General features: G+C 36.6%; 1 protein-coding gene across 1 annotated transcript in view; it reads left to right on the top strand.

The window, feature by feature from the left end:
• The window catches only part of WDR35 (WD repeat domain 35), a 57,362-nt gene that overhangs the window by 4,897 nt on the left and 24,548 nt on the right, over positions 1 to 27,917 (top strand). Inside the window, exons 5-12 of the mRNA XM_055327519.1 lie at positions 767 to 895; positions 4,155 to 4,288; positions 5,520 to 5,685; positions 5,821 to 5,966; positions 10,591 to 10,716; positions 13,553 to 13,738; positions 19,079 to 19,139; positions 26,208 to 26,352. Coding sequence (XP_055183494.1) covers positions 767 to 895; positions 4,155 to 4,288; positions 5,520 to 5,685; positions 5,821 to 5,966; positions 10,591 to 10,716; positions 13,553 to 13,738; positions 19,079 to 19,139; positions 26,208 to 26,352 — 1,093 coding nt within the window. The remainder of the gene's footprint in view (positions 1 to 766; positions 896 to 4,154; positions 4,289 to 5,519; positions 5,686 to 5,820; positions 5,967 to 10,590; positions 10,717 to 13,552; positions 13,739 to 19,078; positions 19,140 to 26,207; positions 26,353 to 27,917) is intronic.

The following is a 27,917-nucleotide window of genomic DNA, read 5'->3' as shown; positions in this document are numbered from 1 at the left end:
GGGAGTAGAATGTGAAAACACAGAAGATGAGGCTAAACTGTGTTTTTTTCCAAGGTGGGTCTTCTCTGAGCCTCAGTCCTAAAAATGCCCTCCTTGACTAGTTATTCCAAATTATGAGGTAATTTGCTTGGCTGTAGGCCAGAATTCCTGATACCAAAATGTTGTCAAAAACAAAACAAAATAGCGTTGTGATTTGCCTCACATTTGGTTATACCTTGAGACCTCTCACTCCAGCCTTGTGTACAAGAATGTTTTTGTTATTCAGCATTAGTGGTATAAAATCACTAAGTGATTTGAACTGTTGAAACTTTTTTCAAGCAGGCTTAGAGCTTTTAACCTAATGTACGTGTGTTTAATATGCTTATAATTAAATCACCAGAGAATTTCTTTATACGTATGAAATTACCAAGGTTATTTTGTTTTTTCTTTGATTAGTCTCTGAAGTTTTAGGCTTTAAGAAAAATCAGTGTTTTTGGCCTGTCAAAAGCAAATAAAGTTTTATTTTTTAATGGATGTAAAGGAAGAAAGAAAGAAAAGATGGGCATTTATTGTGTTTTCTGTGATAATCTTTGAAGCAGTTGTTGGTCAAGGCCTCAGCTTATTTTTTATTTTGTTTTTGCTGGATTTGAAGGTTTTATAGTTTAATGTCTCAGGCTGTAGAACATTTTGCAGTTACTTATTCCACAGTATATTTTATGGAATGTTTTCAACTCTTATGTGAAAGTTTTGACTTGTATTTTTTTTTTTTTTTAATTTGTGCAAATAGGCTCTTGGTACGAGGAGATGATCAATAATAGAAATAAATCAGTGGTTCGAAGTATGAGCTGGAATGCTGATGGACAGAAGATATGCATTGTATATGAAGACGGGGCTGTGATAGTTGGTTCAGTGGATGGTAATGCTTTGTTGCACACAGAACTAAGATCAAGATTTGATTGGCATTTTTGTCTTTAGAGGTTTAATTATATGTTGGCTTTTTGACAGAAAAAGAAACATAAAAAAGAGAAAACAGTTGATATACAATTTGACATTCAGGGAACGTTTATTTATTTATTTATTTTTTATGTATCTTTTTAAGTAAACCCTCCACCCAATATGGGGCTCTAACTTACAATCCTGTGATCAAGAGTCGCATGCTCTATGGACTGACCAGCCGGGTGCCCCTAAGAAACATTTATTTTTAAGTATACTCATGTAAAAGTCTATTAAAAAAATTTTCCTACAGTAGCACTGAAAAAAAAAAAGTGAATTAATTTTTCAGGATTAAAAAAATAAAAAATTTTTTTTCAGGATTATTTTAAATGTGTCTGCCTAGTTATTTATTTTTATACTTGTTAGACTGTTATAAATATATAGATCTTAATTTCAAAAAGTATATAGGAATATAACAATCTGGCTATTTAAAAAAATTGAACTGTTGCATATAATTGACATAACATTAGTTTTAGATGTACAACATAATAATTCGATATTTTTATATGTTGTGAAATTATCCATCTGGTCATCTTTTAATAGAGCTGAGCATGTTATTGTGACTTGTGTTTTATAGCTTTAAAATCTATGTTTTTCAAATCTGAGTTCATAGAAAACATTGGGGCTTCTGAGAGTCTGTATCTTCATTTTAATGTGAAACCCTATAGAGAAGTAATTTATTTCAAAATGATTTTCATTTTTCTGTTTGTTTTTCTCTAGTATAACTTCATTTATTCCGCAAATATTCTGAGAGCTTATAAAATCACAGCTATAGTTCTAGGCACTAGATATGACAAAAAATATTTCAGATCTAGAGCAGGAGAGATGGATAAGTAACCAAGGAATTACTGTGCTTTGTGATGAGTGCTGAGACAGGAAAAATACAGCAACATGTAGTAGAAGTATCTAACCCAGGCTTGGAGGGATCAGTGAAGACATCCTGGAGGAATTGATATCTGCTGAAGCACTAGCTAACTGGATGGTTGGTTTGTAAAATGTCCTAGACCTAACAAGTAGCATTTGAGGAGGTCCACAGGGTTTGAACTTTAGCCATATGTAGGATACTGAAAACAATTTTGAGAGTCAGTATAACATAACACCAAAAGGAGAAGAGTTTTATGTGATGAAATTAGAGACATTAACAGAAGCCAGAATGTGAGTTATACAAGGAGTTTGGACTTAACTTTATGGGCATTGAGGAGCGAATGAAAGCTTTTAAGAATGGGAGCAATGCGATCACATTTATTCTTTGGAAGCATCTCTGTGACTGTAATATGAAGACTGAAGGGAGCAAGAAAAATAGGGGGCCGGGTGTACCAGTTAGGGAATTATTCTGGTAATTCAGGTGAGAGGTGATGTTGGGTGGTAGCTGAACCAGGATAATGACAAAGAGGATGGAAGTAAGTGGGCATATGCTAGAGATACTTAGGAGGTAGAATAAATAGGACTTCGTTATTGATCAGTTTGGGGATGATGGGATGGAATTGTCTAGAGTAATAGTAATAGATTTTTAGCTTTGACAACTGGATGGATGGTGATACCATTGAAATAAGGGATGTGGGAGAAAGACTGATTGTGAGGGAAGATTTTGTTTTTGGGCATGTTGATTTTGTCATGCTGTAGGACAGCCAAGTAAAATATGTCTAGACCATAGTTAGATATATACATCTGTGGCTCAGAAATATCTGGGCTGGAGTCATACTTTTGGGAATTACCAGCATTTAGCTGGTAATTTAAATCGTTGTAGTAGATGAAAATCTGTGGGCCACCTGTGGAATCAGAACTTGCAACATTTAATAGATAGAAGAGAATTCCATAAAGGATAGTAAAGTACAAGTGTTGGAGATAAAGGAGTAAACAGACTCACAGAAACCAAGGAAAAAGGAAGAGGTGGTTAAAAAAAAAGAAAGCCTGCAGTGTACCTAGCAACAGGCCATTAGGGACCTCATGAAGGCCATGTCTGTGGATCTGTGGGGGCGGAAGCCAGATCGGGCAGGGCTGTAGGTTGAGGGGAAGATGGGGAAGTGGTGACTGCAGGTGTGAACTCTTTCAGGAAGCTTGTCCGGGAGAGGAATGGTGGAAAAGGATAGTGGTTAGAGAGGAACTTGGGATTGAGGGAGATGTTCTTTGTTTTGTTTTGTTTGTTTTTATTTGAGGTGATAGTTTTGAAGAAGGATAGATCTGAGTATATTTAAATACCTGTAAGAAAGGGCCTGGGAAGAAGAGTTTAAAGAAAAAGAAAATGTGAATAATCAGTAGAGGGAGATCTTTGCACATCAATGAAGGGCTTAGACCAGAAAGTAGGTAGATAGGTTCTCCCTAGATGGGTGTCTGGTTGGGGATATACCTCTTTCCTTTGTACTAGGACCCAAAGAAAGGGTCATCGTGGATTTGGTTTTGTCCTGAATGTTTGAAAGTGGGAATGAAGGATTTCTTTCTTTTCTTTTCTTTCTTTTTTTTTTTTTTTTGATTTTATTTATTTATTCACGAGAAACATGGAGAGAGAGAGAGAGAGAGAGAGAAAGAGAGAGAGGGGGGCAGGACATAGACAGAGGGAGAAACACGTTCCCTGCAGAGAGCCTGATGTGAGACTTTATTCCAGGACCCCAGGATCACAACGTGAGCAAAGACATGAGCTACAGGCAGACACTCAACTACTGAGCCACCCAGGCATTCCTAGGGATTGCTTTTTTTGAAAGCTTTTATTTTCTTTCTAAAGTCGAAGGTGAATTCATCTGCTAATTGGAAGTAAGGTCCAAGATTAGAATTTTGAAGAGAAAGCAGGGGATCCCTGGGTGGCGCAGCGGTTTGGCGCCTGCCTTTGGCCCAGGGCGTGATCCTGGAGACCCAAGATCGAATCCCACATCGGGCTCCCAGTGCATGGAGCCTGCTTCTCCCTCTGCCTATGTCTCTGCTTCTCTCTCTCTCTAGCTATCATAAAAAAAAATTAAAAAAGAATGAAGAGAAAGCAGAAAGTTGGAAGCAGCTTCTATTTAAAATGTTTAATAGGGTGTCTGGCACATAGTAGGTGCTCAGTAAATATTTATTGACTGCATTATTGAACAAACACATGGTGCTGTGAAGAATGTGAGAGTTCTTTAGGGAAATATTTTTAGGGGAATTACTGGAGAATCATGACTTGAATTTTTAATAAAATAATTATGTTTTGTGTTTTATTTTAGGGAATCGCATTTGGGGAAAAGACTTGAAGGGTATACAGTTATGCCATGTAGCATGGTCTGCAGATAGTAAAATCCTACTTTTTGGAATGGCAAATGGAGAAATACATATTTATGATAATCAGGGGAATTTTATAGTAAGTTTATTATATTTTCATATATTCATTAGTTTATAATTCATTACACAATTTTATGATGGTTTTATATATCATTCATATATGTATACACATTTATTATGATAGTTTGTTATCAAGAAAGTCTTCAATTTAGTTTTTTTTCCCATTTAGATTTTTTTAATTAAAAAAAAAAAAGAGTTGCTTCAAGGTAAATGAATGCTTTTAGTTCTGAATTCCTGGTAACTGGGAAGGACAAGAGTCCAGTGTATTGAAGCTGAGGGATAATGAGTTGGATGAGGTATAGTTTATTCTTTCTGTCTTCTAATAGCAGAAGCCAAAGTTTACATGAGATACCACGATATATATTTAAAGATATTATTTATTCATGAGAGAGAGAGAGGCAGAGACATAGGCAGAGGGAGATGCAGGCTCCATGCAGGGAGCCCGATGTGGTACTTGATCCTGAGACTCCAGGATCACGCCCTGAGCCAAAGGCAGATGCTCAACTGCTGAGCCACCCAGGTGTCCCGATATATATATTTTTTCCAATGAGATTTTTATAACAAGCTATTCAAAGGTTGTTTGGAAAAAGAGAATGGAAGACTTAAACAGTAAGGAACAAAAATCAGGTCCATAGAAGAGGCTCAGCTGGCATATCTCAAGGAAAACTCTACCTTTGTGAGATTCAGCTACATTTGATCTCTGATCTTATTTATGGGGCAGTTTTGTGTGTAGTGAGGGTGAGGACATTACATGAATCTACTTTTTGGTAGAGATGATAATAGCTAGCTTTCCCATGACACTTTGCTATTTTGTAGGTACTTTCATATGCCTTTTGTCACTTCGTCTCATAAATTCTCTGAGATTTTTTTTTTAAAGATTTATTTATTTATTCATGACAGACACACACACAGAGAAACAGAGACATAGGCAGAGGGAGAAGCAGGCTCCATGCAGGGAGCCCGATGTGGGACTCGATCCCCAGGACTCCAGCATCACGCCCTGAGCCGGAAGGCAGATGCTTAACCACTGAGCCACCCAGGCATCCCATCTGAGATTTTTTTTAATTCTCATTTTGCAAAAGGGGAAAACTGAAGTTTGAAGTGGTTTGTCCCTGGATTGGTAAACCAGTAAGTGATGGGCCTGACATTTGAAACCAGATTCTTAAATCCTGTCTTCAGTGTTCTTTCTATAATACTCTATGTTACTCTGTTTTAAAATATGAAATATTAACCTAACTGATTCTCTTTAGATGAAAATGAAACTGAATTGCTTGGTGAATGTCACTGGAGCAATCAGTATTGCTGGAATTCATTGGTACCACGGCACAGAAGGTTATGTGGAGCCAGATTGCCCCTGCCTTGCTATTTGTTTTGACAATGGGAGGTGCCAAATCATGAGACATGAGAATGACCAAAGTATGTAATTTTTCTTTCTCTTTTTTTAGGGTAGAGAACTTACAAAATATTTTTAAATTGTTCTGAAGATTATAAAATTCTGTAGGCTAATTATTTTGCCATAGCTAATCTCACTTTTTTTTCTTTTTTGATTAGATCCTGTTTTAATTGACACTGGCATGTATGTGGTGAGTATCCAGTGGAACCACATTGGCAGTGTGTTAGCTGTGGCAGGCTCCCAGAAGGTTGTCACTCAGGATAAAGATGTAAACACTGTGCAGTTTTACACTCCATTTGGTGAGGTAAATGTCTTTTTTCTTTCCTGTGCAGTAAGGTAGGGGAAGAAAGAATGGAGGAAGAGGTATAAACTTGTCACATTTTTGAAAAGGGACATTTTGGGTAAAAATGTTGGAATATTAGGAATCTTGTCTTTGAATAATATCCTCACTTGTAAGTCTTGATAGTTGTATTTTATCACGGAATTTAGTTTGTACTCTGTGCATTTAGAAAATGAGCTGTTTCCCCAAAGAAATCACTGTGCAGGAGTTATTTTCTCTGTGATCTGAATGTGCATCTCTTTTTCCCAGCTGGTTTTTCTTTCTTTCTTTTTTTTTTTTTTCTAGAAAGGGAACACAAATAACTTTTAACAATTTTATTTGTTTGGTTTTTTTTTTTTTTTTAAAGATTTTATTTATTTATTCATGAGAGACAGAGAGAGAGAGAGAGAGGCAGAGACACAAGCAGAGGGAGAAGCAGGCTTCATGCAGGGAACCTGATGCGGGACTTGATCCTGGGTCTCCAGGATCAGGCCCCGGGCTGAAGGCAGCGCTAAACCGCTGAGCCCCCCCCAGCCTGCCCCCCAGCTGATTTTCAAGTTGGCTTTTTTTTTTAATTTAAAAATTTTATTTATTTATTTATTTATTTATTTATTTATTTATTTATTTATTTATTTATTTATTTATTTATTTATGATAGGCACACAGTGAGAGAGAGAGAGAGAGGCAGAGACACAGGCAGAGGGAGAAGCAGGCTCCATGCACCGGGAGCCCGATGTGGGATTCGATCCCAGGTCTCCAGGATCGCGCCCTGGGCCAAAGGCAGGCGCTAAACCGCTGCGCCACCCAGGGATCCCTCAAGTTGGTTTTAATGGAATTTAGTTTCAGCTTAATATTTTGGATTTTATTGTGATATATTAAATGTACATAGATATTAAACACAACATATCTGTCTCTCCCTCCTTAAGACTTCTTTTTTTTTTTAAAGACTTTATTTATTTATTTGAGAGAGAGAGGGAGGGAAAGAGGGAGGGAGAGAGAGAGAGAGAGCAAGGAGGGAGAGGGGCAGACTGAGAGGAATGGAATTCCAAGCCGACTCCCTTGAGCTCGGAGCCTGATGTGGGACTTGATCCCAAGATACCAAGATACATAAGATGATGACTTGAGCTGAAATCACCAGTTGGACACTTAACCAGCTGAGCCACCCAGGCACCCCTCCCTCCTTGAGACTTCTAATAGTTTTAATTTGTTGAAGAATAACCAACTATTTTAAGAAAGTCTACCTTAATAACTAATCTTAGGTGATGCTATGTTAAAATACAAGCATTGTTTTAATAAATGCATGTGTTATCCTTCTCAATAGTATTATTAATATTTTAAGATTTTGTTCATTTATTTGAGAGAGAGTGTGGCCTCTGCAGAAGGGGAGAGGCGAAAGGGAAGGGAGAGGGACAAGCAGACTCCTTGCTGACTGCAGAGCCCAATGCTGGGCTCTCTCTTAGGAACCTGAGATCATGACCCGAGTAGAAACCAAGTCAGTTGATTAACCTGCTGAGCCACCCAGGCACCTCTAATGAATTTAGTTTTTAAGGAGAATTTTATTGAAGTAGTAGTGGAAAATATCCAATAGAATTAATATATTGTGAATTTTAAAGAATTTAGAAAGTGAGAACTTATTAGTAACTAAACTTAATAACTTTTTAACCAATTTTATTTTCTGTCTCTAGACGCTATTTAGTCCCTGTTGTGTTTTTTACAAATTCATCACAGACTTGAATAATATGTGTTTATGCTACAGAAAAGCCTTACCCAGTTGTTTTAATATTTTAAAATACATTTTAGTAATTTCTCTGATGGTAAGAAATAGTATCAGCTTGTGCTTTTGAATCAGTATCTCAGAATACCCAGTTGAATGTGATGTAAAGAACAGATTGTACGTTGCTAGTTAATAATATTTCTGATAGATGTTAAAAGCCAAGGAAGGGCAGTCCGGGTGGCTCAGCGGTTTAGAGCCACCTTCAGACCAGGGCGTGATCCTGGAGACCCAGAATCGAGTCCCATGTTGGGCTCCCTGCATGGAGCCTGCTTCTCCCTCTGCCTGTGTCTCTGCCCCTCTCCCTCTCTGTGTCTCTCATGAATAAATAAAATCTTAAAAAAAAAAATAAATAAAAGCCAAGTAAAAACAGAAATACAGTTCTCAAGGTTCCTAATATTAAGAATCCGAATTTCTTCTTAATTCATGTTCTTTACTGGTAATTTTTGTCAACCACTGGCTTATTTATTATATTATTTTATCTGCTTATTTTTCTTAGTTCAACCTTCTTTAAGTAGAAAAACATGGATTCTAAGGCCTCCTTGTTTTATCTCGCAAAACAGTGTTATGTGTTAAATTGAAAACTGTAAGTTGGTTTGGTTGTGATTGAAGGTATCTAGCATAGTTCCTCAATGTATAATTAGTCGCTGAGTATTTTTTTGAGTGAGTGAGTATATGGGGGACTTATTTTGGATTTATGTTATAAAGATCAGGAAGGTAACTTGGAAGGACGTTATCTAAAATTTAAACCTAAGGGAACCTCAGGGAAGAATTTATTTTTGATTCAGAAGGCTTGAGTCTTCTGGCTCTTACCCTGTAGTCTTAGCCAGGGAAGGGGATAACAGAACATGCGTTTGTAGTCAGGTTGGCCTGGTTTTGGCTTTGAATTCTATTTCCTCAGTGTTGTCTCACTAGGAGAACTTATTTCACCCCTGAGACTCAGTTTACTTAGGTTCTGAAATAAAGGTAACACCTCATGGCACTGTTATAAAAATTACAGGAGATAACAATGAGGAAATGCCTAATCCAGTGCTTAGTGAGTGAATGCTTATTACAACGTGGGTTTTCTCTCCTTGCTGCTGCCATCACCTGGCTGGCTTGCAGAGTTGGGAGATGGCCTTATTCTTCTAGGGCGGGCCCTTGATACCAGGAGTGCTGCTTGTGAGAGCCTGCCTTCTCCCTTTGATTTCATACAGGCAAGAGGACAGATAGAATGGACCCTCCTAGGTTAAAACATTTTTAACCCCTCATCAGTTTCCCTGGCAACATGGAGTTTAATACATTAAATCTGACTTTCGAGTGTATCTGCTTAAGAACAAGGGACACCCCAGAACAATTTGTTAAACTTCTTTGGTCTGTCCCAAAAGCATAGATTTGCAATATTTTCTTTTTATGGCCACATTAAAATGTCTTTGTATTAACTTATTCATTTGTTAATTTAGCCATAAAATGGGCTATATTGAATTGAAAAGTGTAAGTTGGTTTGGTATGGTTGTAATTAAAAGTATGTAGCATGTCTTCATATATAAAGACATTAGTTTGAATGCAGGATACATTTATTTACTTAGTAGATATTTACTGAGTACCTGTTTGCCAAGCAGTCCATGAAGGGATAGGACATAAATGTGAATATGACGAAGTTAGTGCTCTCAGGTAGCTCACTCTCTGAATTCTTTGGACCCATAGAAGGAGGGAGAAGACAGGAAACAATATTAAAGTTGTGTCTTGGGGGATCCCTGGGTGGCGCAGCGGTTTGGCGCCTGCCTTTGGCCTAGGGCGCGATCCTGGAGACCCGGGATCGAATCCCACGTCAGGCTCCCGGTGCATGGAGCCTGCTTCTCCCTCTGCCTGTGTCTCTGCCTCTCTCTCTCTCTCTCTCTCTGTGACTATCATAAAGAAATAAAAAAAAATAAAAATTAAAAAAAAATAAAAAAATAAAGTTGTGTCTTGGAGGATGGAGACCAGGATGCAGGAGGTAGAGTAAGGCCAGAGAGGCATGGGGAGAGGGAAGGAAGATCTCAAGCAGAAGAGATATATTATCTGGGCCAAAGGTTTGGAGGCACAGTAACATTTTCATGAGGGAGGATGCAGGAATTATGGCTAAATAGTAAGTACTGAGGTAAAGAGTATAGTTTTGGGCCACATGGCAAGAGGCATCGTATACCCTGCTAAAGGTATGGGAAGAGGCAGGGAATGAGGAAAGAGATGAAAGGTAAAGATTGCAGTTAGACCATTACCATAGTTTATTCGGGAAAGGAGGCAGAGGCAGTGGAGGGTAGATGAGAGTGAAAGTAGTAAGCCTTCGTGCCCAGTTGGCTACGGGGGTTGAAAGAGAGGCCAGACTAAAGATTGCATTTATTCTACCACAATGGTTCATTCATTCCAAGAGGCACAATTTTGTTAAAAGATTTTATTTTTAAGTAATCTCTACACCCAACATGGGGCTCAAATTCACAACCACTGACTGAGCCAGCCACGTGCTCCCAAGACACAGAATTTTTTACAACTCAAAATTGGGATGAATCCTGTAATCAAAGTTAACCTATTTTAATTAACAATGTGTCTTATTCTTTCCTGAGTTGTACATAAAGATGCATATTTAGATTTCAGGCATCTTAGATTTGATGAAATTAGATACTGAATTCTTTCACTTTTGTTCGTAAATTTCTCCTATCATGTATGTTTTTCATTATAAAAATTCAAGGAAAATAATTTTAAAGTGAGTAGTAACCTTTCACAAAATAATTTTTATACCACCTCTGATCTCTATGAGGTGATTGGCAATGTTTATTTTATTTAATTGTGATTCTTTAGGCTAAGTATAATTATTTTTTTCAGCATTTGGGTACTTTGAAAGTTCCTGGAAAGCAAATGTCTGCACTGTCTTGGGAAGGAGGAGGACTGAAAATTGCACTAGCTGTTGATTCTTTTATATATTTTGCAAATATTCGGCCTGATTATAAGGTGAGTATTGTGAGCAATTGTTAAAAAAAAAAAAAGCTGTATTTACTAAATAATTTTGTTATAGCTCAAAGTATAATGTATATTTTTTGCCTGTATTCATAGCCACTTTATTTTAGAAATCAGATGAAAGGAGGTGTTTTTACTGTGAAAACTTGATTTTTTTAAAGATTTTATTTATTCATGAGAGAGACAGAGGGAGAAGAAGGCTCCCCTGGGGAGCTGGATGTGGGACTTGATCCCTGGACTTCAGGATCGTGCCCTGAGCTGAAGGCAGATGCTCAACCATTGAGTCACCCAGGCATCCCAGTAGGAAGACTTTAGAACCAGAAAACTCAGGCTCAGCATACTTAAAAGAATAATTGAAAAGAGATTGATGTAGGGTTTATTACAAAGGTACAAGCAGGCTTAAGGGGTCCAGTAAGGGATGACAGTACAGACATCCAATGATTAACAACAGTGGGCAAGATAAAGAAGTATTGTTCTTGGAACCCACTAGAGCTGTGGCTATGCAAGAGAGATTATCCTGTGGGAGCACAGCCTCTGCCGGCTTGCTGAGTAGAAACAGCTCTGGGGAAGAAATACTTCAGCCCATCTCTCTATCTGCTCTGGTGCCTTCTATTGGCCAGACCCAATGGGAAACCAGAAGGCAAGGTAGCCCACATGATGGAGTTCACAGAAGTTAGTCTTCAGGGAAGAGAGCAGGGTAAAGAAAGGCAGAGAAGAGATCAAAAGGGGAAAATGAGAATAAGCAGCATAATACTAAGCAATATTTTATCTTAAATTTAACATTTGACCCAAAACAGGTTTGGAAGAATGAGATTAATTAATCTGGTAAACTACTAAGAATATTTGTTATGAAAAACTTACTTCATTTTTAAAAGGCAAAACACCTTGGAGAACTGTCTGATTTTAGGGCTAAGGTGGGAAAAATACATGATGGGCCTGGAGCCTCTGATAGTGCCAGAAAGTAAGGAAGTGCTCAAAACACAAAAGGATGGGGCTTACTTGGAAGAGTTCCTGAAGGCCAAAACTAGAACAATTTGAGCAAGAATATAAATGATGTAGTATTGGATTGTAACTCACATTATAAAATAAATGCTCATGAGCAAAAACTGATCTAAAATAAACTAAATAAATGGGGGAGAAGAGACCAATATTCCTTACAGAAATATTCGAATTACTTCAATACTACTACCCCAGCTGATACTCTGCTTCCCTCACTTGAATGGGAGTTGCATTTAGTGACTCACTTCTGAAGAGCAGAAAAGGGGAAAAAGAAAGTCACTTTATAGTGGAGAGACCTAGCAGACAGCACCTTGTCCAGGTGATCAAGGCTGGCATCATCAGTGGTATCATACAGATATCATGTACCCCCTCATGTGGTGCATGAGAAGAGCTCTTCACTTCTGTGGTGGTCTTCCTGAAAACTGATAATCCTAATCTGAGCAGGAGAAAAACATCAGACAAATTGAAGGACATTCCACAAAATACCTAATCTGACCAGGGCTCCTTAAAACCATTTAGGTCATTAAAAATAAGGAAAGACTAAAAATCATCACATTCCAGTGGAGTCTGAGGAGATATGACTACTAAATATAATGCATCCCAAATAGGATTCTGGGAGAGAAAAAAGACAATAGGGAAAAACTAATGAAATCCAAACACAGTGTGGAGTTTAGTTAATAAGACTGGATCAGTCCTGGTTTCTTAGTTGTGACAAATGTACCATGGTAGTGTAAGATGTTAACAATAGGGGAAAATGGGAGAGGAGTATAGGGAACTGTCTCTTATCTTCGTAACTTTTGTCTTTTTAAATTTTTTTTAGAGAGAGCACATGCAGAAGCAGGGATGTGGGGATACATAGGGAGAGGGGGAGAGAGAATCTTAAGCAGTCTCCATGCTCAGTGTGGATCCCAACACGGGGCTCAATCTCACAACCCTGAGATCACGACCTGAGCTGACATAGTCAGAGGCTTAACTGATTAAGCCACCCGGGCATCCCTATCATTGTAACTTTGTATAAATCTAAAACTATTTTAAAGTAAAAATTTATTTTAGAAGGTACTCATAGTATAAAAGGAGATATGCCTTAGTTTTGAATAATAAACTCAGTCATGATAATATCAATTCCGAATATTGATTTATTCACAATTACATCTGAATATATTGGGAGAGTTAGCCCCAGAGAAAAAAGTTCCATTAAGTTCTCTAAGTTCCACAATCAATACATATGTGATACGGAGGTAAATAACAAAATAGTCGAAGGTCAGAGTTGTTCATGGCTATCCCTGGGAGGAAATTAGTCAGTGGGGTCTGCATTTTATATTTGTTTTAAATAAGCCATATAGAATTATTTAACTCTAAGCTATGTGTATGTGTTACTCTGGTGAAAACAAATGTAGAAAATGTGGATGGGAGAAAAAGCAAAGAATCTGTTTTTGAATTTTGGCTTGGGGGCCGAGGATTTAAACTTTCTAGGGACCAGTCATCCTGCTGTCCCCCATGCTGCTGTTAATGACTGACATTTTTACCACTGAATCTTAAATCTCATAAATGAAAATAAGGAAAGTTAAACTAAATTGATCTTTGCAGTACATTCTTTGACAACTGTATTATTAATATTAGATTTTTTTGGTTATTTTAGTGAGAGAAGGTAGTAGGCTGAATGTTCAGTCCTCTGTCTTCTGTTCCTGAAGAAGATATTTTGTCAGCACCCAAAAACCACATATTTATGGTATACAGTAAGATTTTTCTTTCCCCATGTTAAATATTTTCTCTTTCTCTCTCTCTCCCTCTCTTCTTCCCTCCTGTTCTTTGCTTCTTCCTTTCTTCCTAGTGGGGCTATTGTTCAAATACTGTAGTTTATGCTTATACCAGACCTGATCGTCCAGAGTATTGTGTTATCTTTTGGGATACAAAAAACAATGAGAAATATGTGAAATATGTGAAGAGTCTCCTTTCTATTACTACCTGTGGAGATTTCTGCATTTTGGCTACAAAAGCTGATGAAAATCATCCTCAGGTAGGTGTTCTTTATATGTTAAAGCTGAGATGGGTTAACCTTTACCTTCTCAAGCATAGCCTCTGTACAGGTAGGTACCACAGAGTATTGGGTCTACTGGTCATGTTTGTCTAGACCTCTGTTTTGGAAAATTATGTGACTCCGTTGGTTCTTTATCCTGTACTTTTTTCTCCAATCAGCTAATCCATTAGCATTTCATATTGAGTGTCTGAATACAGTAGCTTTTTGCCTCTGAAATATATTTAAAATGTGATAATCCTTTGCTAAGTTAAAATTCTGCAGAAAAAATGAATATCCAGACATCTAGAATAATGCTCAAGAAATTATGTAATGATAACCATTATAACACCTGGGGTAGCTTTGACGTGGAGAAATATACTTTTACTTGGAGTTACATTGCTTTAAAAATCAATGTCTCAGAGTAGAAAATAAATAATGTAAATAATACCTTTTAAAAAAGTATGGTAACAATTTAAATATTTGCAGAATCATAAATTTTTCAAAAAAGGCTTACCATTGTCTTTGGCCAGTTTATAAATTATTTTATCTTATTAAAAATAAAGAGTTTTTAGTTTAAGGTGGCCATCTGAACAGCCACCTTTGGCTCTGTTCTCTCCTAAAACTCACTAAAACAACAGTAAAGGTATTTTTAAAAAAACTCATAAGCCCATAGGGACCAGAAAGGGAGAGGAAATGGCAGCATACTTTCAGAGGTTAAAGAGAAGGTGGATTAGTGGTAATTACCTTAGCAGACCTAAGAAAGCTGAATCCTAAGTCATCAATGAAGAAGGCAAAGAATTAACCAGTTTTTATCCCAGAATCCCAAAGAGACACAGGACTTAATGGTACCTGGTAGGAGAAAGAATCAAATGGAAAAACAATTTGGAAGTAGCAGGGCTTATGCAAAAAGGAGAAAATTAAAAAAAAAAAAGGCACGTAAAGAGTCCTGTTTAGATAATCTGACCAATTCAAGAGAAAAGACCTTTTAAAGTTACTCCTGAGGAGTTCCCCTGGAAAGATCCCTGCCCTGTCACCTTACTATGAAGACCAGAGTCATGGGGCTCACCCATAAACAAATAGATTCCAAACAGTTTTTCAATGTCTTTCTTTTTTTTTTTTAAGTTTATTTATTTATTTATTTATTTATTTATTTATTTATTTATTTATTTATTTAATAAATAGAGACAGAGACAAGCAGGGGGAACAGCAAAGCGAGAAGGAGAAGCAGACTCCCTGCTGAATCAAGAGCACTATGTGGGGCCTGAGCCGAAGGCAGATACTTTAACCATCTAAGCCATCCAGGCACCCCTTAGTGTCATACTCTTAAATAGAAGCAGATAGGCAAAGATTGTCAGACATTTGAGAAAAGCATTTCGTTTAACAGATACAAAGAAATAAACACCAGGGGAAAAGAATTTGGAGGAAGCAGAGACTAATGCAGGGAGAGGAATGATGCAGAAGAATCATTTCAAATTCTCTTTCTAGAGTTAAGAGATACTACATCCAAAAAAGAAGGAAGGGATGCTATAGAAAAGGAAGTTCAAAATGATAATTGGGAATTACAAAAATGATAACAGCAATGGAAAATTTGGTAGAGGAGCTAGAAGATAAAATGAAGGAAAAACTCCTGTAAAGTGGAACAAGAAGGCAAGGAAGTGGAAACAGGAGTGAACAGATAAAATCAGAGGCCCAGCCTTGGAAATTCAGTGAACAGGCAAAGTGAAGGAGAGTAATTCTGAAGAAAATATTCAAGAAAATTTCCCTTGAGTTTCTAGATTGACAGTGCCTCGCTTAGTGAGTAAAAAATATGTCCACATCGAGGCATATCACTGTGAAATTTTAGAACAGTGGGGATAAAAAGATCCTATAAGCTTTCCGAAAAACAGACTTCATAGAGTCAGGTATCATAATGGCATTCAACTTCTCAACAGCAATACTTTGGAGAATTGTTTTTGAAATTTTGAGGGACAGTGATTTCTCATGTTGAATTCCTTATCATAAGCCAACTATGAATTACAATGAAGGTAGGAGACAGATTGTGCTTCCGGCATGAAGGTTATGGACACGGTGGCGTCACCGGTGTAGGTCTCTGTGCTCATCAAGCTTGGCCACTACTCCGCCTGTTTCTCAGTGTCACCTATGGAGCCAGGCTCAAGTTACCTGAAGCCTCCAGCAGAAGATGAAAGAAGAGCAGCTGAGGAGCAAAAGGAGCAGGACGAACAGGAATGGGTTGATAAGAGACACCTGGCCGAAGCCCAAGACGACAGCACACTAAAGTGAGCCTGCTTTTCTCTGGAACAGTGAGGATGAATAATAAAGCTTTGTGTTGTGTGAAGAAAATAAAATAAAATGAAGGCAGGAGAAAGACATTTTTAGATGTACAAGGTCACCAAAAATTTACCTTCCAAGCTTTCTTATCTTAGATAGTTACTTCCGGATATGGCCAACCAAAATGAGGCCTGGGCCAAGAGAGAGGAAGAAACTGGATAACCCAACAACAGTAGTGAAGAGGGTACCAACTGACAGGGTGCAGCATGCCTCGGGCACCATCGGATGACAGTAGTCACATGGCTCCAAAGGAAACTCCAGATGATATTAATAAAAGACTTAATGTGATTGAACCCTTGAGAGGAGACATACATACCTGGGAGACAACTGGGAACTTGAGGCAGTAATGAATACAGAGGAACTAAGCAAAGGGAAAAAATAAAGACAATTACCAACCATAGGGAAAGCAAAATGCGCTTGAAAGGAGAGTAAATCGTGGTGTGCTTATAACTCAGCTTTGAATAGCTCTTACGTAGTTAAAATGATTTTTTAATGAATTTTTTGATTAAATGGATTTTTTTAATTGAAAAACCCTTTTATCTAGAGCATAATGACCATATTAATTCCTAAAATTCTGATCTAACAAAATTGTAAGTGGAAAGCTGGAGGGATGGAAGTGTGCCCCCTGTGTGATGGGAGGCTGGGAATGGGGCTGAAAGAGAGTTACATACCTCTCTGTGATAGTGGGAAGTCAGTAGAGAATATCCCAGATTGAAACAATAAAATAAGAAGTACCATCGTGAACACATTACTTAGGATTGTGGAGGTAAATATCAAAAGGTTGAGTTAAAGGATCTGAAAGTTGTTGCTTCAGGGAGCAGAAAATGGTAAGTTAGATGGGAATCTCTATTTTTATTTATTATTATTATTATTATTATTATTTTAATTTATTTATTCATAGGGACACAGCTAGAGAGAGGGGCAGAGACACAGGCAGAGGGAGAAGCAAGCACCATGCAGGGAGCCTGATGTGGGACTTGATCCCGGGTCTCCAGGATCATGCCCTTGGCTGCAGGCGGCACTAAACTGCTGTGCCACTGGGGCTGCCTGGAATCTCTATTTTTAATAAGAAATCTTATAGAACTACTTCATTCATTAACCTTGAGCATGTAGATTATATGTGCATTAGAAAATACAAGTTATTTGCGATATTTATTTTGTGGCAATAAATCAGCTTATTTTAAGTAGTGGAAGAGTAAATTATATTTCAGTATAATTTTTGTCATTTAGTTTAAAGAAATTTTAAAACATTTTTCTATTTTTCATAACATTGTAATTTTACTTTTTGATTTTTATTTTTATTAATTTTTTAAAAAAGATTTTATTTATTTTTAGGGAGAGAGAAGTATGTGTGCCTGCATGTGAGCAGGGGGGGAGGGGCAAAGGGAGAAGGAGAGAATCTCAGGGAGACTCCACTCTCAGCATGGAGCCCAATGTGGGGCTTGACTTCAGCACCCTGAGATCATGACCTAAGCCCCAATCAGGAGTCAGATGCTCTACCGACTGAGCCACCCAGGAGCCTCTAAATTTTTAACTTTAATTCCAGCATTATTAATATACAGTGTTATATTAGTTTCAGGTGTACAGTATAGTGAGATCCAACAATTCTATGCATGACTCAGTGCTTATTATGATAAGTGTACTCCTAATCCCCATCATCTATTTCACCCGTTCCCCCACCCTCCTTCCCCTCTGGTAATCATCAGTTTGTTCTCCATGGTTAAGATTCTATTTCTTGGTTAGTCTCTCTCTCTTTTTTTTTTCTTTGCTAATTTGTTTTGTTTCTGAAATTCCACATATGAGTGAGATCATACGGTATTTGTCTTTCTCTGACTTATGTGTTGCTTAGCATAATACTCTTTAGCTCCATCCGTGTTGTTGCAAATGACAAGACTTCATTCTTTTTTATGGCTGAATAATATTCCATTGTATATATCTATATACCACATTGTCTTTATCCATTCATCTATTGAATAGACACTTGGGCTGCTTCAGTAGTTTAGCTACTGTAAATAATGCTGAGGTAAACATAGGGGTGCATGTATCCCTTTGAATTAGTGTTTTTGTATTTTTGGGGTAAATACTCAGTAGTGTGATTCCCGGATCATAGGGTGGTTCTATTTTTAAGTTTTTGAGGAACTTCCATACTGTTTTTCACAGTGGCTGTGCCAGTTTGCATTCCCATCAATAGTCCATCAAGATTCATTTAGTTTATATTTATGACATTAAAGAAGTTTTACTTGAGAAGCTGAAAAAAGAAAAAAGGCTATATATAAATAGTACATGGAGAGTTGGTTTATTTAAAATCATTATTCTAAAAAAATCATTATTCTTATCAGAAGAACATCTAAGTAAAATAGTATTTTTAGCACAAGATATAGAAAAGGTGACTAACAGTAAGAAAAATGAAATCACTTTAGAATAATATGGTGTAAAGTGTGCATTATGCTTGTTTTCTCTAATATTAACTATTGGTAATTATGTTTGTGTTAGCCAGTAGGCATTGTAAGTAATTTTTCACTAGATTGGATTATGCTTTTTTCTGAGTTAATTAATTTTTTTCTTAATTTCTCATGTCATTTTTATATTGCTTCAAAGGAGGAGAACGAGATGGGAACATTTGGTGCAACGGTAACAAATTAAATTAGTTCTTATATAGCTCATCATAGGATGAAAGTGAATTTTGAGGTTACAGGTGATCAGGAGTTTTAGAAGTATAGATAATGAAAAGTAGCTAGTGTACTTGCATTTCTTAGATGGCCTCTTAAAAACCACAGTATTCCATTATATTGAGGAATCAGCCTTGGTTTAATTTTAATTCATGTTTCCTTATGTTTAATGCTATGGAGTATATTCTTTGCACTTAACAATTTTATCAGTTATTTCCCAGTTGTGATACTTTTTTTTCCCCAGTTGTGATACTTTAAAGAGATAAGCATGATATCTTAAGCATTGTTTCCTTTATTGTAAAGAAGCAGGAGTTCTGATAACTCTTTGTTTTTTTATTCACAGTTTGTGCTAGTTCTTTGTAATTCTATTGGCACACCTTTGGATCCCAAATATATTGATATTGGTAAGGAAATGTTAATGCCTATTCTGTCTTTAGTCAAGTTTTATATGTAAAAACTAACTTAAAAACCTAACAGTATTATTATTAGTTAAGAAGGTATTCTCTAAAGCAAGGATGACCATTCTTCCTGGTTTGACAAGTCCAGCACCAGTTTATGCCTATTATCGTGGTAAAATAATCAATAATGCTCCACTTCACTGTCAGAAGTATCTTGTTTAATAGAGTGAATTATAAGGCTACTCTATCTAAATGCCCCAGTAATCTCACAACTGCTATACTGCCATCATTTGCTTTCAACGGGAAATATAATTGTATAGGAATTGGTATGCAGCATAATGATTAGCATGTAATAAACTGAGGATTATAGAAAGAATTTTGCTGTTAAACCACTTCTATTATTAATAAACTGCTTGTAAATACCTCTCTTCCATAAAAACACTTTAGCTGCTTGTAAAAGTGTATTTGCCCTTTCCAGATTTTTCTAATGAAATCAGTCTATTAATAGGGACAGCTTTTAAAAATTCCTTTTTGTTTTCTGAAGACATTTGTTACTTTAGATTTACCATTCTCTCTAGCCGACAGCTATGAGTCACCAGTAAAAAATTGCACATCTTACTCCTAAGTTTTTTTGTTAAAAATCATTACCAAATATTTTGTTGCCATTGCACTGCAACTTCCAAAAGTAATATATTTTTTAAAAGTGTGGTAGTTTATTTGGATATAGTATTAGAAAAATTATTAGATTTCAAAAGCTAAAAAATCATTGAATTATTTTTTGAATCTGAGAGTGTTTTCTATAATTTTTTTTTTAGATTTCATAGTCAATCTTAATCAAATGTTAGTGTCTGTCTTCTAAGTATATTTGGCTAAATTCTTTGGGGGGATACAAGCAAATGTGAGAAATACTGGCTTCAAAGATTTTTATGCTGTTTAGAGTCTTGGTAATTCACTTTTATAGTGAAACTTTTCAACTTCATGTCTTACATTTATTGTTACCATAGTATGCTTATATGTTTATAGATGTGCATACATGTATATGTTAGAGTTCCTTTTTAAAGGCTTCACTTAAAATTATTACAGATTCTTGTCACGTGAATATCTTCTGTTAGAAACATAACGGTCTTTATGGTGTAAATTTTGCCAGTCTTTATATGCTTTTTCTTTTGATGTCAAAGTTTTAACATAAAATGATGATGATAGGGTTAGCCTCAAATTTTAATCACAGGTAGTCTTTTTTTTTTTTCCCCCATACCAGATGTCAACCCTTCACTTTCATAAAATAGCCAATACTTGAGGGCATGATTATTTGTATTTTTGAGTCTCGAAACTTTTTTTTTTTTGCAGTCTCACTGACTGGAATTTTAACAAATAGTTCTTTCATTGGTCTGAAGTAAACCCAGCCAAAGACTCAACATTTTTGTTTCATACATATCCTGTAAAATTCCTTTTTTCACTTTGTATGCCAAATTTTCATGAGAACCGGAGGCTAAAACGAAAAAAGTGCATAACTGATGTTGTTCTGGAAAGTGTAATTTTTGTTGTGCTACATACTCTTCCTCCTGACAAGCTCTATAGAAACTTTGTAAAAGAACTTTATGCGTTATTATAGAAGTTTAGTTTGTGGCACTCTTGAACTATACGTGAGGACGTAGGTGCCCTTTTTTTGATGCTCTTCCTTTGAGCCCTTAAAATACCTTTGGTGCTCTTCTATTCACAGTACTACTTTTTACTCTACACTGTGATTATTCTCTTGTTTATCTTCCCCACAAGATTTTGAACGTTTTAAGGATTTATGTCTTATTCATTTTTGTATCTCCTTTGCCTAACATGGTGCCTGCCCCATAACAAATGTTTATTGAATGTATGGGAAATATTTATTTTCTATCATGAAAATAGAGGATAATACATTTATTTAACAAACCTTCAGTCAGTTTCAGGTACTGTACTTACTAAGTATCTGGAGCTAAAAGAAATTGACTATGAAACTTCCTGTAGGATATCTACACAAATAATGAAATACAGTTACTCTTTTGAACACTGGCTCACTGCTCCCCATCTGTCTAGGTTTCGTGCTGGGTATTGGTAACTGGATGTTGGTGAGTAAGAATATCAGGGACATCTCTCCTACTTAGAGACAGTTTCATTGCAGCCGAATTTTGAAGGATAATTATTTCTTCAGGTGACATTTGAAGGAGAGAAAACAGCATTTGCAGAGGACCAAAGGCATGAAAGTGCCTGGAAAGTACCAGGTGCCTGTGCTTTAGTTATTTTGGTGGGAGCATGTCGGTGGCTTTCTAATGATGGTTTCTAACACATGCACTCTATATAATGTAGAGAAAGGCAATTTGATGAAAACATGTCTGTGCAATTTCAGTTTACCAGCTCTTTAAGGGGCTGAGAAATGAATGAGTAGGAAAGTAGGGGAACATTAGAGATGTAGACATTTATTTCAGGTCTCTGTTAAACTGTTATAAGCAGGTTTTACTTATATGTGAATTCCTAGATTGTTTTACATCCTTGCTTGGCTAGTAACTACTACCTCTCAGTGTTACAAAGTTCAGTTAATGGAAGAATAATTCTTTTTTAAAAATTTGTTTCAGAGGTAGAATTTAGTGATTCATCAGTTGCATGTAACACCCAGTGCTCATTACATCACGTGCCCTCCTTAATGCCCATCACCCAGTTACCCCATACCCCCCACCTCCCCTCCGGCAGCCCTCAGTTTGTTTCTTAGAGTTCAGTATCGCTTATGGTTTGCCTCCCTCGTAGTTTCATCTTCTTTTATTTTTCCTTCCCTTCCCCTATGTTCATTTATTTTGTTTCTTAAATTCCACATAGGAATGAAATCAGGTGGTATTTGTGTTTGACTGACTTACTTTAGCCTAATACCTTCTAGTTCTATCCATGCCGTTGCAAATGGCAAAATTTCATTCTTTCTGAGGGCTAATATTCTGTATGTATTACCACATCTTTTATATCCATTCATCTGTTAATGGACATCTGGGCTCTTTCCATAGTTTGGCTATTTTGGACAGTGTTGCTATAAACATTGGGATGCATATGCCGCTTCGAATCACTATGTTTGTATCCTTTGAATAAATACCTAGTAGTGCAATTGTTGAGTTGTAAGATAGCTCTATTTTTAACTTTTTGAGGAACCTCCACCCTGCTTTCCAGAGTGGTGGCACCAGTTTACATGACCACCAACAATGCAAGAGGGTTCCCCTTTCTCTGTATCCTTGTCAATATCTGTTGTTTCCTGAGTTAATTTTAGCCATTCTGACTGGTGTAAAGTGGTATCTCATTGTGGTTTTGATTTGTATTTTCCTGATGCTGAGCGATGCTGAGGATTCTTTCATGTGTCTGTTGGCCATCTGTAGGTCTTCTTTGGAGAAATGTCTTTTCATGTTTTCTGCCCACTTCTTAACTGGATTTTTTGTTTTTTGGGTATTGAGTTTGATAATTTCTGTATAGATCTTGGGTAGTAGCCCTTTATCTGATAGGTCAAATATCTTCTCCCATTCTGAGGGTTGCTTTTAGTTTTGTTGACTGTTTCCTTTGCTGTACAGAAGCTTTTTATCTTGATGAAGTCCCAGTAGTTCTTTACTGCTTTTGTTTCCCTTGCCTTTATAGATGTGTCTTGCAAGAAGTTGCTGTGGCTGAGGTCAAAAAGGTTGCTGCCTGTGTTCTCCTCTAGGATTTTTATTTTTTTAAGATGTTATTTATTTATTTATTCATAAGAGACACACAGAGAGAGGCAGAGACATAGGCCCCTTACCAGGAGCCTGCTGCGGGACTTGATCCCAGGACCCCAGGATCTCGCCCTGAGCTAAAGGCAGATGCTTAACTACTAAGCGACCTAGGCGTCCCTCCTCTAGGATTTTGATGGATTCCTGGCTCACATTTAGGTCTTTCCTCCATTTTGAGTTTATTTTTGTGTATGGTGTAAAAGAGTGGTCCAGTTTCATTCTTCTGCATGTGGCCATTCAATTTTCCCAACACCATTGGTGAAGAGATTGTCTTTTTCTTAATAATTTTTCCCCAATAATAATTCTAAATATTTGAATTTTTTCCCAGATAATGAATAGTTGAAGTGCTTTTATCCTGGTTGTGTTCTTTTTCTAAAGTGTTCTGTTAAAATTTGCATTCTTACCTTTTTCTTGGAGGCTTAGTTCTAGGAAACTACGAACCAATCCACCTGATTGGGTTAGATCTTTTAATGAAGATCTAGCATAATTTTTGTACATGGAATTATCTACCTATATGAACTTGCTGAAATTACTACCCTACTGATTCAAAAGAATGTATGTTTCAGATACATTTATATTGACCAGTAGGTTTGTGTGTGATTTTATCATAAAAACCTATGTAGGTATAAAAAGTTAAGACAATAATAGTAACCACATCTAATACTTATTAATCCTTAATGAAAAGCTGTATGCCATAGTGGTTAAGGACATGGCTTCTGGAGTCAGATTAACTGGGCTTGTGTTCCACCTTCTACTTTCCATATGTGTGCTTTAGCAAGTTATTTAACCCCTCCATCTTTCTGTGTCTTCACCTGCTAAATGGGGATAATAATGCTTGCCATATGGAGAGTTGTGTGTGTGAGAATAGGTACTATGGAGTATGTTCATTATATATTAATACAATTATATAGTGTGTGTATTATAATTACGTAATTATAATTACTATATCATTACATGTACCTCATATATATATATGTATATATATATACACACACACACATATATATAAATTCAATAAATATTGGCTTTGAAGTGATTATTAAGCATTCTATTCCAGGCACCACACTATGCTTTATTTTTACTATCTCTTTTAGTCTTTAAGCAGCTGTATAAGGTTGGTATTATTATCATCTTCAGTTACAGTAAATAAACTGAGGTTCAGAGAGAATAAGTGATATATATAAGGCCACAGGGTTAATAAGCAAGTACCTGTCGCTTGAATCCCAAAGCCTGACTCTTTCCATGAACCATAAACATTTTAATTTTGAATTAATCAGGCTAACGATTAGTTATTGTAGTTATTTAGGATGTATCAGAAAGGAACATGAATATAATTTACAGTTGTAGGTAAATAGTGGTTAGAGGAATGCTTTTATATGCTTAGGAAAAATTATATTTTATTAGAAAATAGTTAAAAATTTTGTGAGCTTCCTTCAAATCATACTCCGAGCAGAATAGTCAGCATTAGAGTATCTATGCTAGAATTTACTAAACATTTAACAAATGTACTAGGACTCAGTGAAAAAACGGGGTCCAAGAAAGCTGAGCAAAGCTTGGGCCTGGCAGGCTCGCTCATCCCACTAGGCGCTCCCCCCTGTCCCTTAGGACTGTCTTTCAACCACTTGTTCCCTACAGGAAAGGCTCTGGCTCCCTCTAGAGTTCAGCATCAGTATGTGTTTTGAATAAAAAAATGTTTAAGAATTTTAATGAAAAAAATTTTTTTCTTATGATTCAACTATAGTTAAGTTACTTAGCATATAGGAATTCTTGGATTTGAGACTCAAAGTTGGTCTCAAATTGGTTAATATACTCAATTAACATTTTACCACTCGTCTGATTTCTAATTCTTTGTCCATTTTCTAAGTCGTTAAGCATCTACTTGGACTCTGGCAAGAACTCCATAAGTGGTAGCTGCTATTAACAGCATTCTTGTATTCTAACCATGTGAATACTTTGCTTAATATTTAATGAAACATAAATTTTATACTGTTCTGATTCTTCATGAGTTTAGAAAATAGGTATTAAAATGATCTTTTATGAAGGTTTTTTTGTTTCTTTTTTTTATATATTTTGTGTGAATATATGTGCCTTGTTTTATGGTGTTTAGTATGTTTTGTGACCTTGGACAAGTTAGTTTACTACTTTATTCCTCCATTTTGTAATCCTAAAGATAGATTTGATAAGACTGTATCAAATAATATGTAATAGGAGCTTAATTAAATGTTCTTTAAGAAACAGAACACATGAAAAAAAGTTATATGGTTAGGAGAATATATTCCTAAGTTAGGAAGGAACTTGGGGGAATTTTCTTTTCTAAATTAATGAGGAAATAGAAGATGTGAGATCAGAGGGAAGGATAAATGCCCAAACCAAGCAGTAATGCTAGTGGAGACAGGAGGAAGGAGTGGGAGTTGATTTATCTATTCATCGTTAATGGACATTTGGGCGGTTTCCACTTTTTGGCTGTCATGAACAATGCTGTTCTGAACGTGTGTGTGAGCTTTTGTGTGACATTGTTTTCATTTCTCTTGGGTATATACCTAAGAGTGGAGTTGATGGGGCCTATGGTAACTCTGTATGTAACATTTGGAGAAACTGCCAAACTATTTTTCAAAGTGGGTGTACTACTTTATTTTCCGACCATTTGTGTACATCCTTGGCAATACTCATTATTGTCTAACTTTTTGATGCTGGCCATTATAATAGGAGGGAAGTAGTAGCTCATTGCTGTTTTGATTTGCATCATTTGCTTGATGGCTAATGCTATTGAACATCTTTTCCTTTGCTTGTGGCTGTTTATATATCGTCAGAGAAATGACTTTCAGATCTTTTGCCCATTTTTTAATTGAATTATAAGACCTCTTTACACATTCTAGAAACAATTCCTTATCACATCTATGATTTACAGATATTTTTTTCTGTGGGTTGTCTTTTTACTTTTTTGATGGTGTCCTTTGAAACAAATGTTTTTAATTTGATGAAGTCCATTTTATCTACTTTCTCTTTTGTTGCTTGTGCTTTCAGTGTCATATGTAAGAAACTCTTGCCTAATCCATGGTCACAAAATTTATTCCTGAGTTTTTTTTTTCTAGGATTTCTACAGTTTTAGCTCTTACATTTAAGTCTTTGAACCATTTTGATGTAACATGTTTTTGTATAGTTCTGCAAGCTTTTGATTCTTTTTTGATTTCAGAGACTGTGTGTGAGGTATATTGTCTGAAATGAGGGGTTGAATGCAGTGCTCACTGAATTCCTTTGCAGCACAAACATTCTGCTATTCTGTGTAACTGTAACCTAATTGTCTTAATGCTCTTTTTAATAGTACCATTATTTGTTGCAATGACCAAAACCCATGTGATAGCAGCTTCAAAAGAAGCATTTTATACCTGGCAATATCGTGTGGCAAAGAAGCTCACAGCATTGGAAATTAATCAGATCACGCGGTCCCGAAAGGAAGGGAGAGAAAGGTATATCTTTTGACGCATGGTTTTTAGTAGCTTGACCATATCGCATTTAAATCAGTCATAGTTAATTATACATTGTCATGCTTGAGAACTGTAAATTGTTTTGATTACTAGAAATAATATTTTCCCATTGATTTCAAAATCTTTCAAATTATTTGTTTAAATTTATCAAAATAAATGATAAGTAGTGTGGTGTAATAAAAGAAAGCCCTTGGAGATAAAGAGTGGAAATCTGTGTTTTTATAAGGAAGTAGCTATTCTCACTCATCTGCTCCTACCAAATTAGGGTTATTATGCTATACTTGAAATATGATTATTCAGTTGCATGTAAAATTCATTCTTATGGGTTAGTGGTATAGGTCTTTCTAGAGGGGTGGGGGCGATTGTAGTATCAGTCTCCACAGGAGAGGCAGGTTCTTAGATACGGAGAAGGTCTTCACGGGGGTGAACTGGTCACTTGGCTTGTCTTGCCCTGGATTCCAGGGAGTCTAGGGTTGAATGGTAGAAGGGTCTCTACCACACTGAGGAGTTAGGAGCTAGGATGGGGGGATTCCCTGGGGTGCAGATGCATTTACTATGTTTTGTTAGTTTTGTTGTCTCTGTTGGTGATACTCTTTTGGCCCTTTTGTTGTAACCCTAAGCCTTTAAAAAGAGCATTTTGTTGAGTGTTTTAAGCTAATGATTCTTAATCAGGATGTAGGCCTGTGTTGGTGGGAGTGGGCGGCAGGGGGTCATTTCAGATCATCTTCCTTCACACATGCTTGAGATTTTAATGCAGTCTTTCCTTTCCTTTAAGACTCATTAAGATAGGAGAACTGTCCCCAGTAAAAATATTTTAGATATGCGAATTCATGTGAAAGCAAAAAAAAAAAAAGGCAACCAAAAAAAAAAAAACACAAAAAAACCAGTTGAGGGGCACCTGAGTGGCTTAGTTGGCTAAGTGTCTGACTCTCAATTTTGGCTCAGGTCATGATCTTAAGGTTGTGGGATTTGCCCCTCATCGGGCTCTGTGTTGGGCCTGGAGGCTGCTTAAGATTCTCTGGCTCTCCCTCTGCCCCTCCCCGACTTTTCCCTTTCTTAAAAAAACAGTTGAAAATACTATATCTTGTTTTCTCAGTAGTTCTGAAAGTCTAAATGGGAAGAATCTTTGGCCTCTTTTAGAACAACATGTGAAAGCAGAAGCAACAATAAGCAAAAGAACCATAGTCTGCAGGGAGATCTTAGGACAAAGTTGGGACCAAAGAGTCTAGCCTCTCCATAGAGAAAGTGTCCTCTGAGAGCTAGCTAAAGATATTCTGGCTTTAAGATGGCAGCATATGCCTCTATTTCTATCTGGGACTCACGTGCTAGTTTTACAGATGGAGAAGCATCTCTCTGGGCTTTATCTGTAAAATATGGTGAATGATGGTGAGAATAGCTATCATTGATTGAATACTTTTAATGTGCTAGATACTACAGTAAGCCTAGTCAGTACTCTTATTAATCCTGTGTCAGAGAGGAAACTAAGACACAGGAGCTTAAATTATTTGCCAAAGGTCACCACCTGATAAGCAGAGATGGGCCAGAGA

Source organism: Nyctereutes procyonoides, unplaced genomic scaffold, assembly GCF_905146905.1.
Source record: "Nyctereutes procyonoides isolate TBG_1078 unplaced genomic scaffold, NYPRO_anot_genome, whole genome shotgun sequence".
In the NCBI taxonomy this organism is placed as follows: domain Eukaryota; kingdom Metazoa; phylum Chordata; class Mammalia; order Carnivora; family Canidae; genus Nyctereutes; species Nyctereutes procyonoides.
Note: the sequence above shows the minus strand (reverse complement) of the source record. Positions and strands in the feature narration are given on the sequence as shown.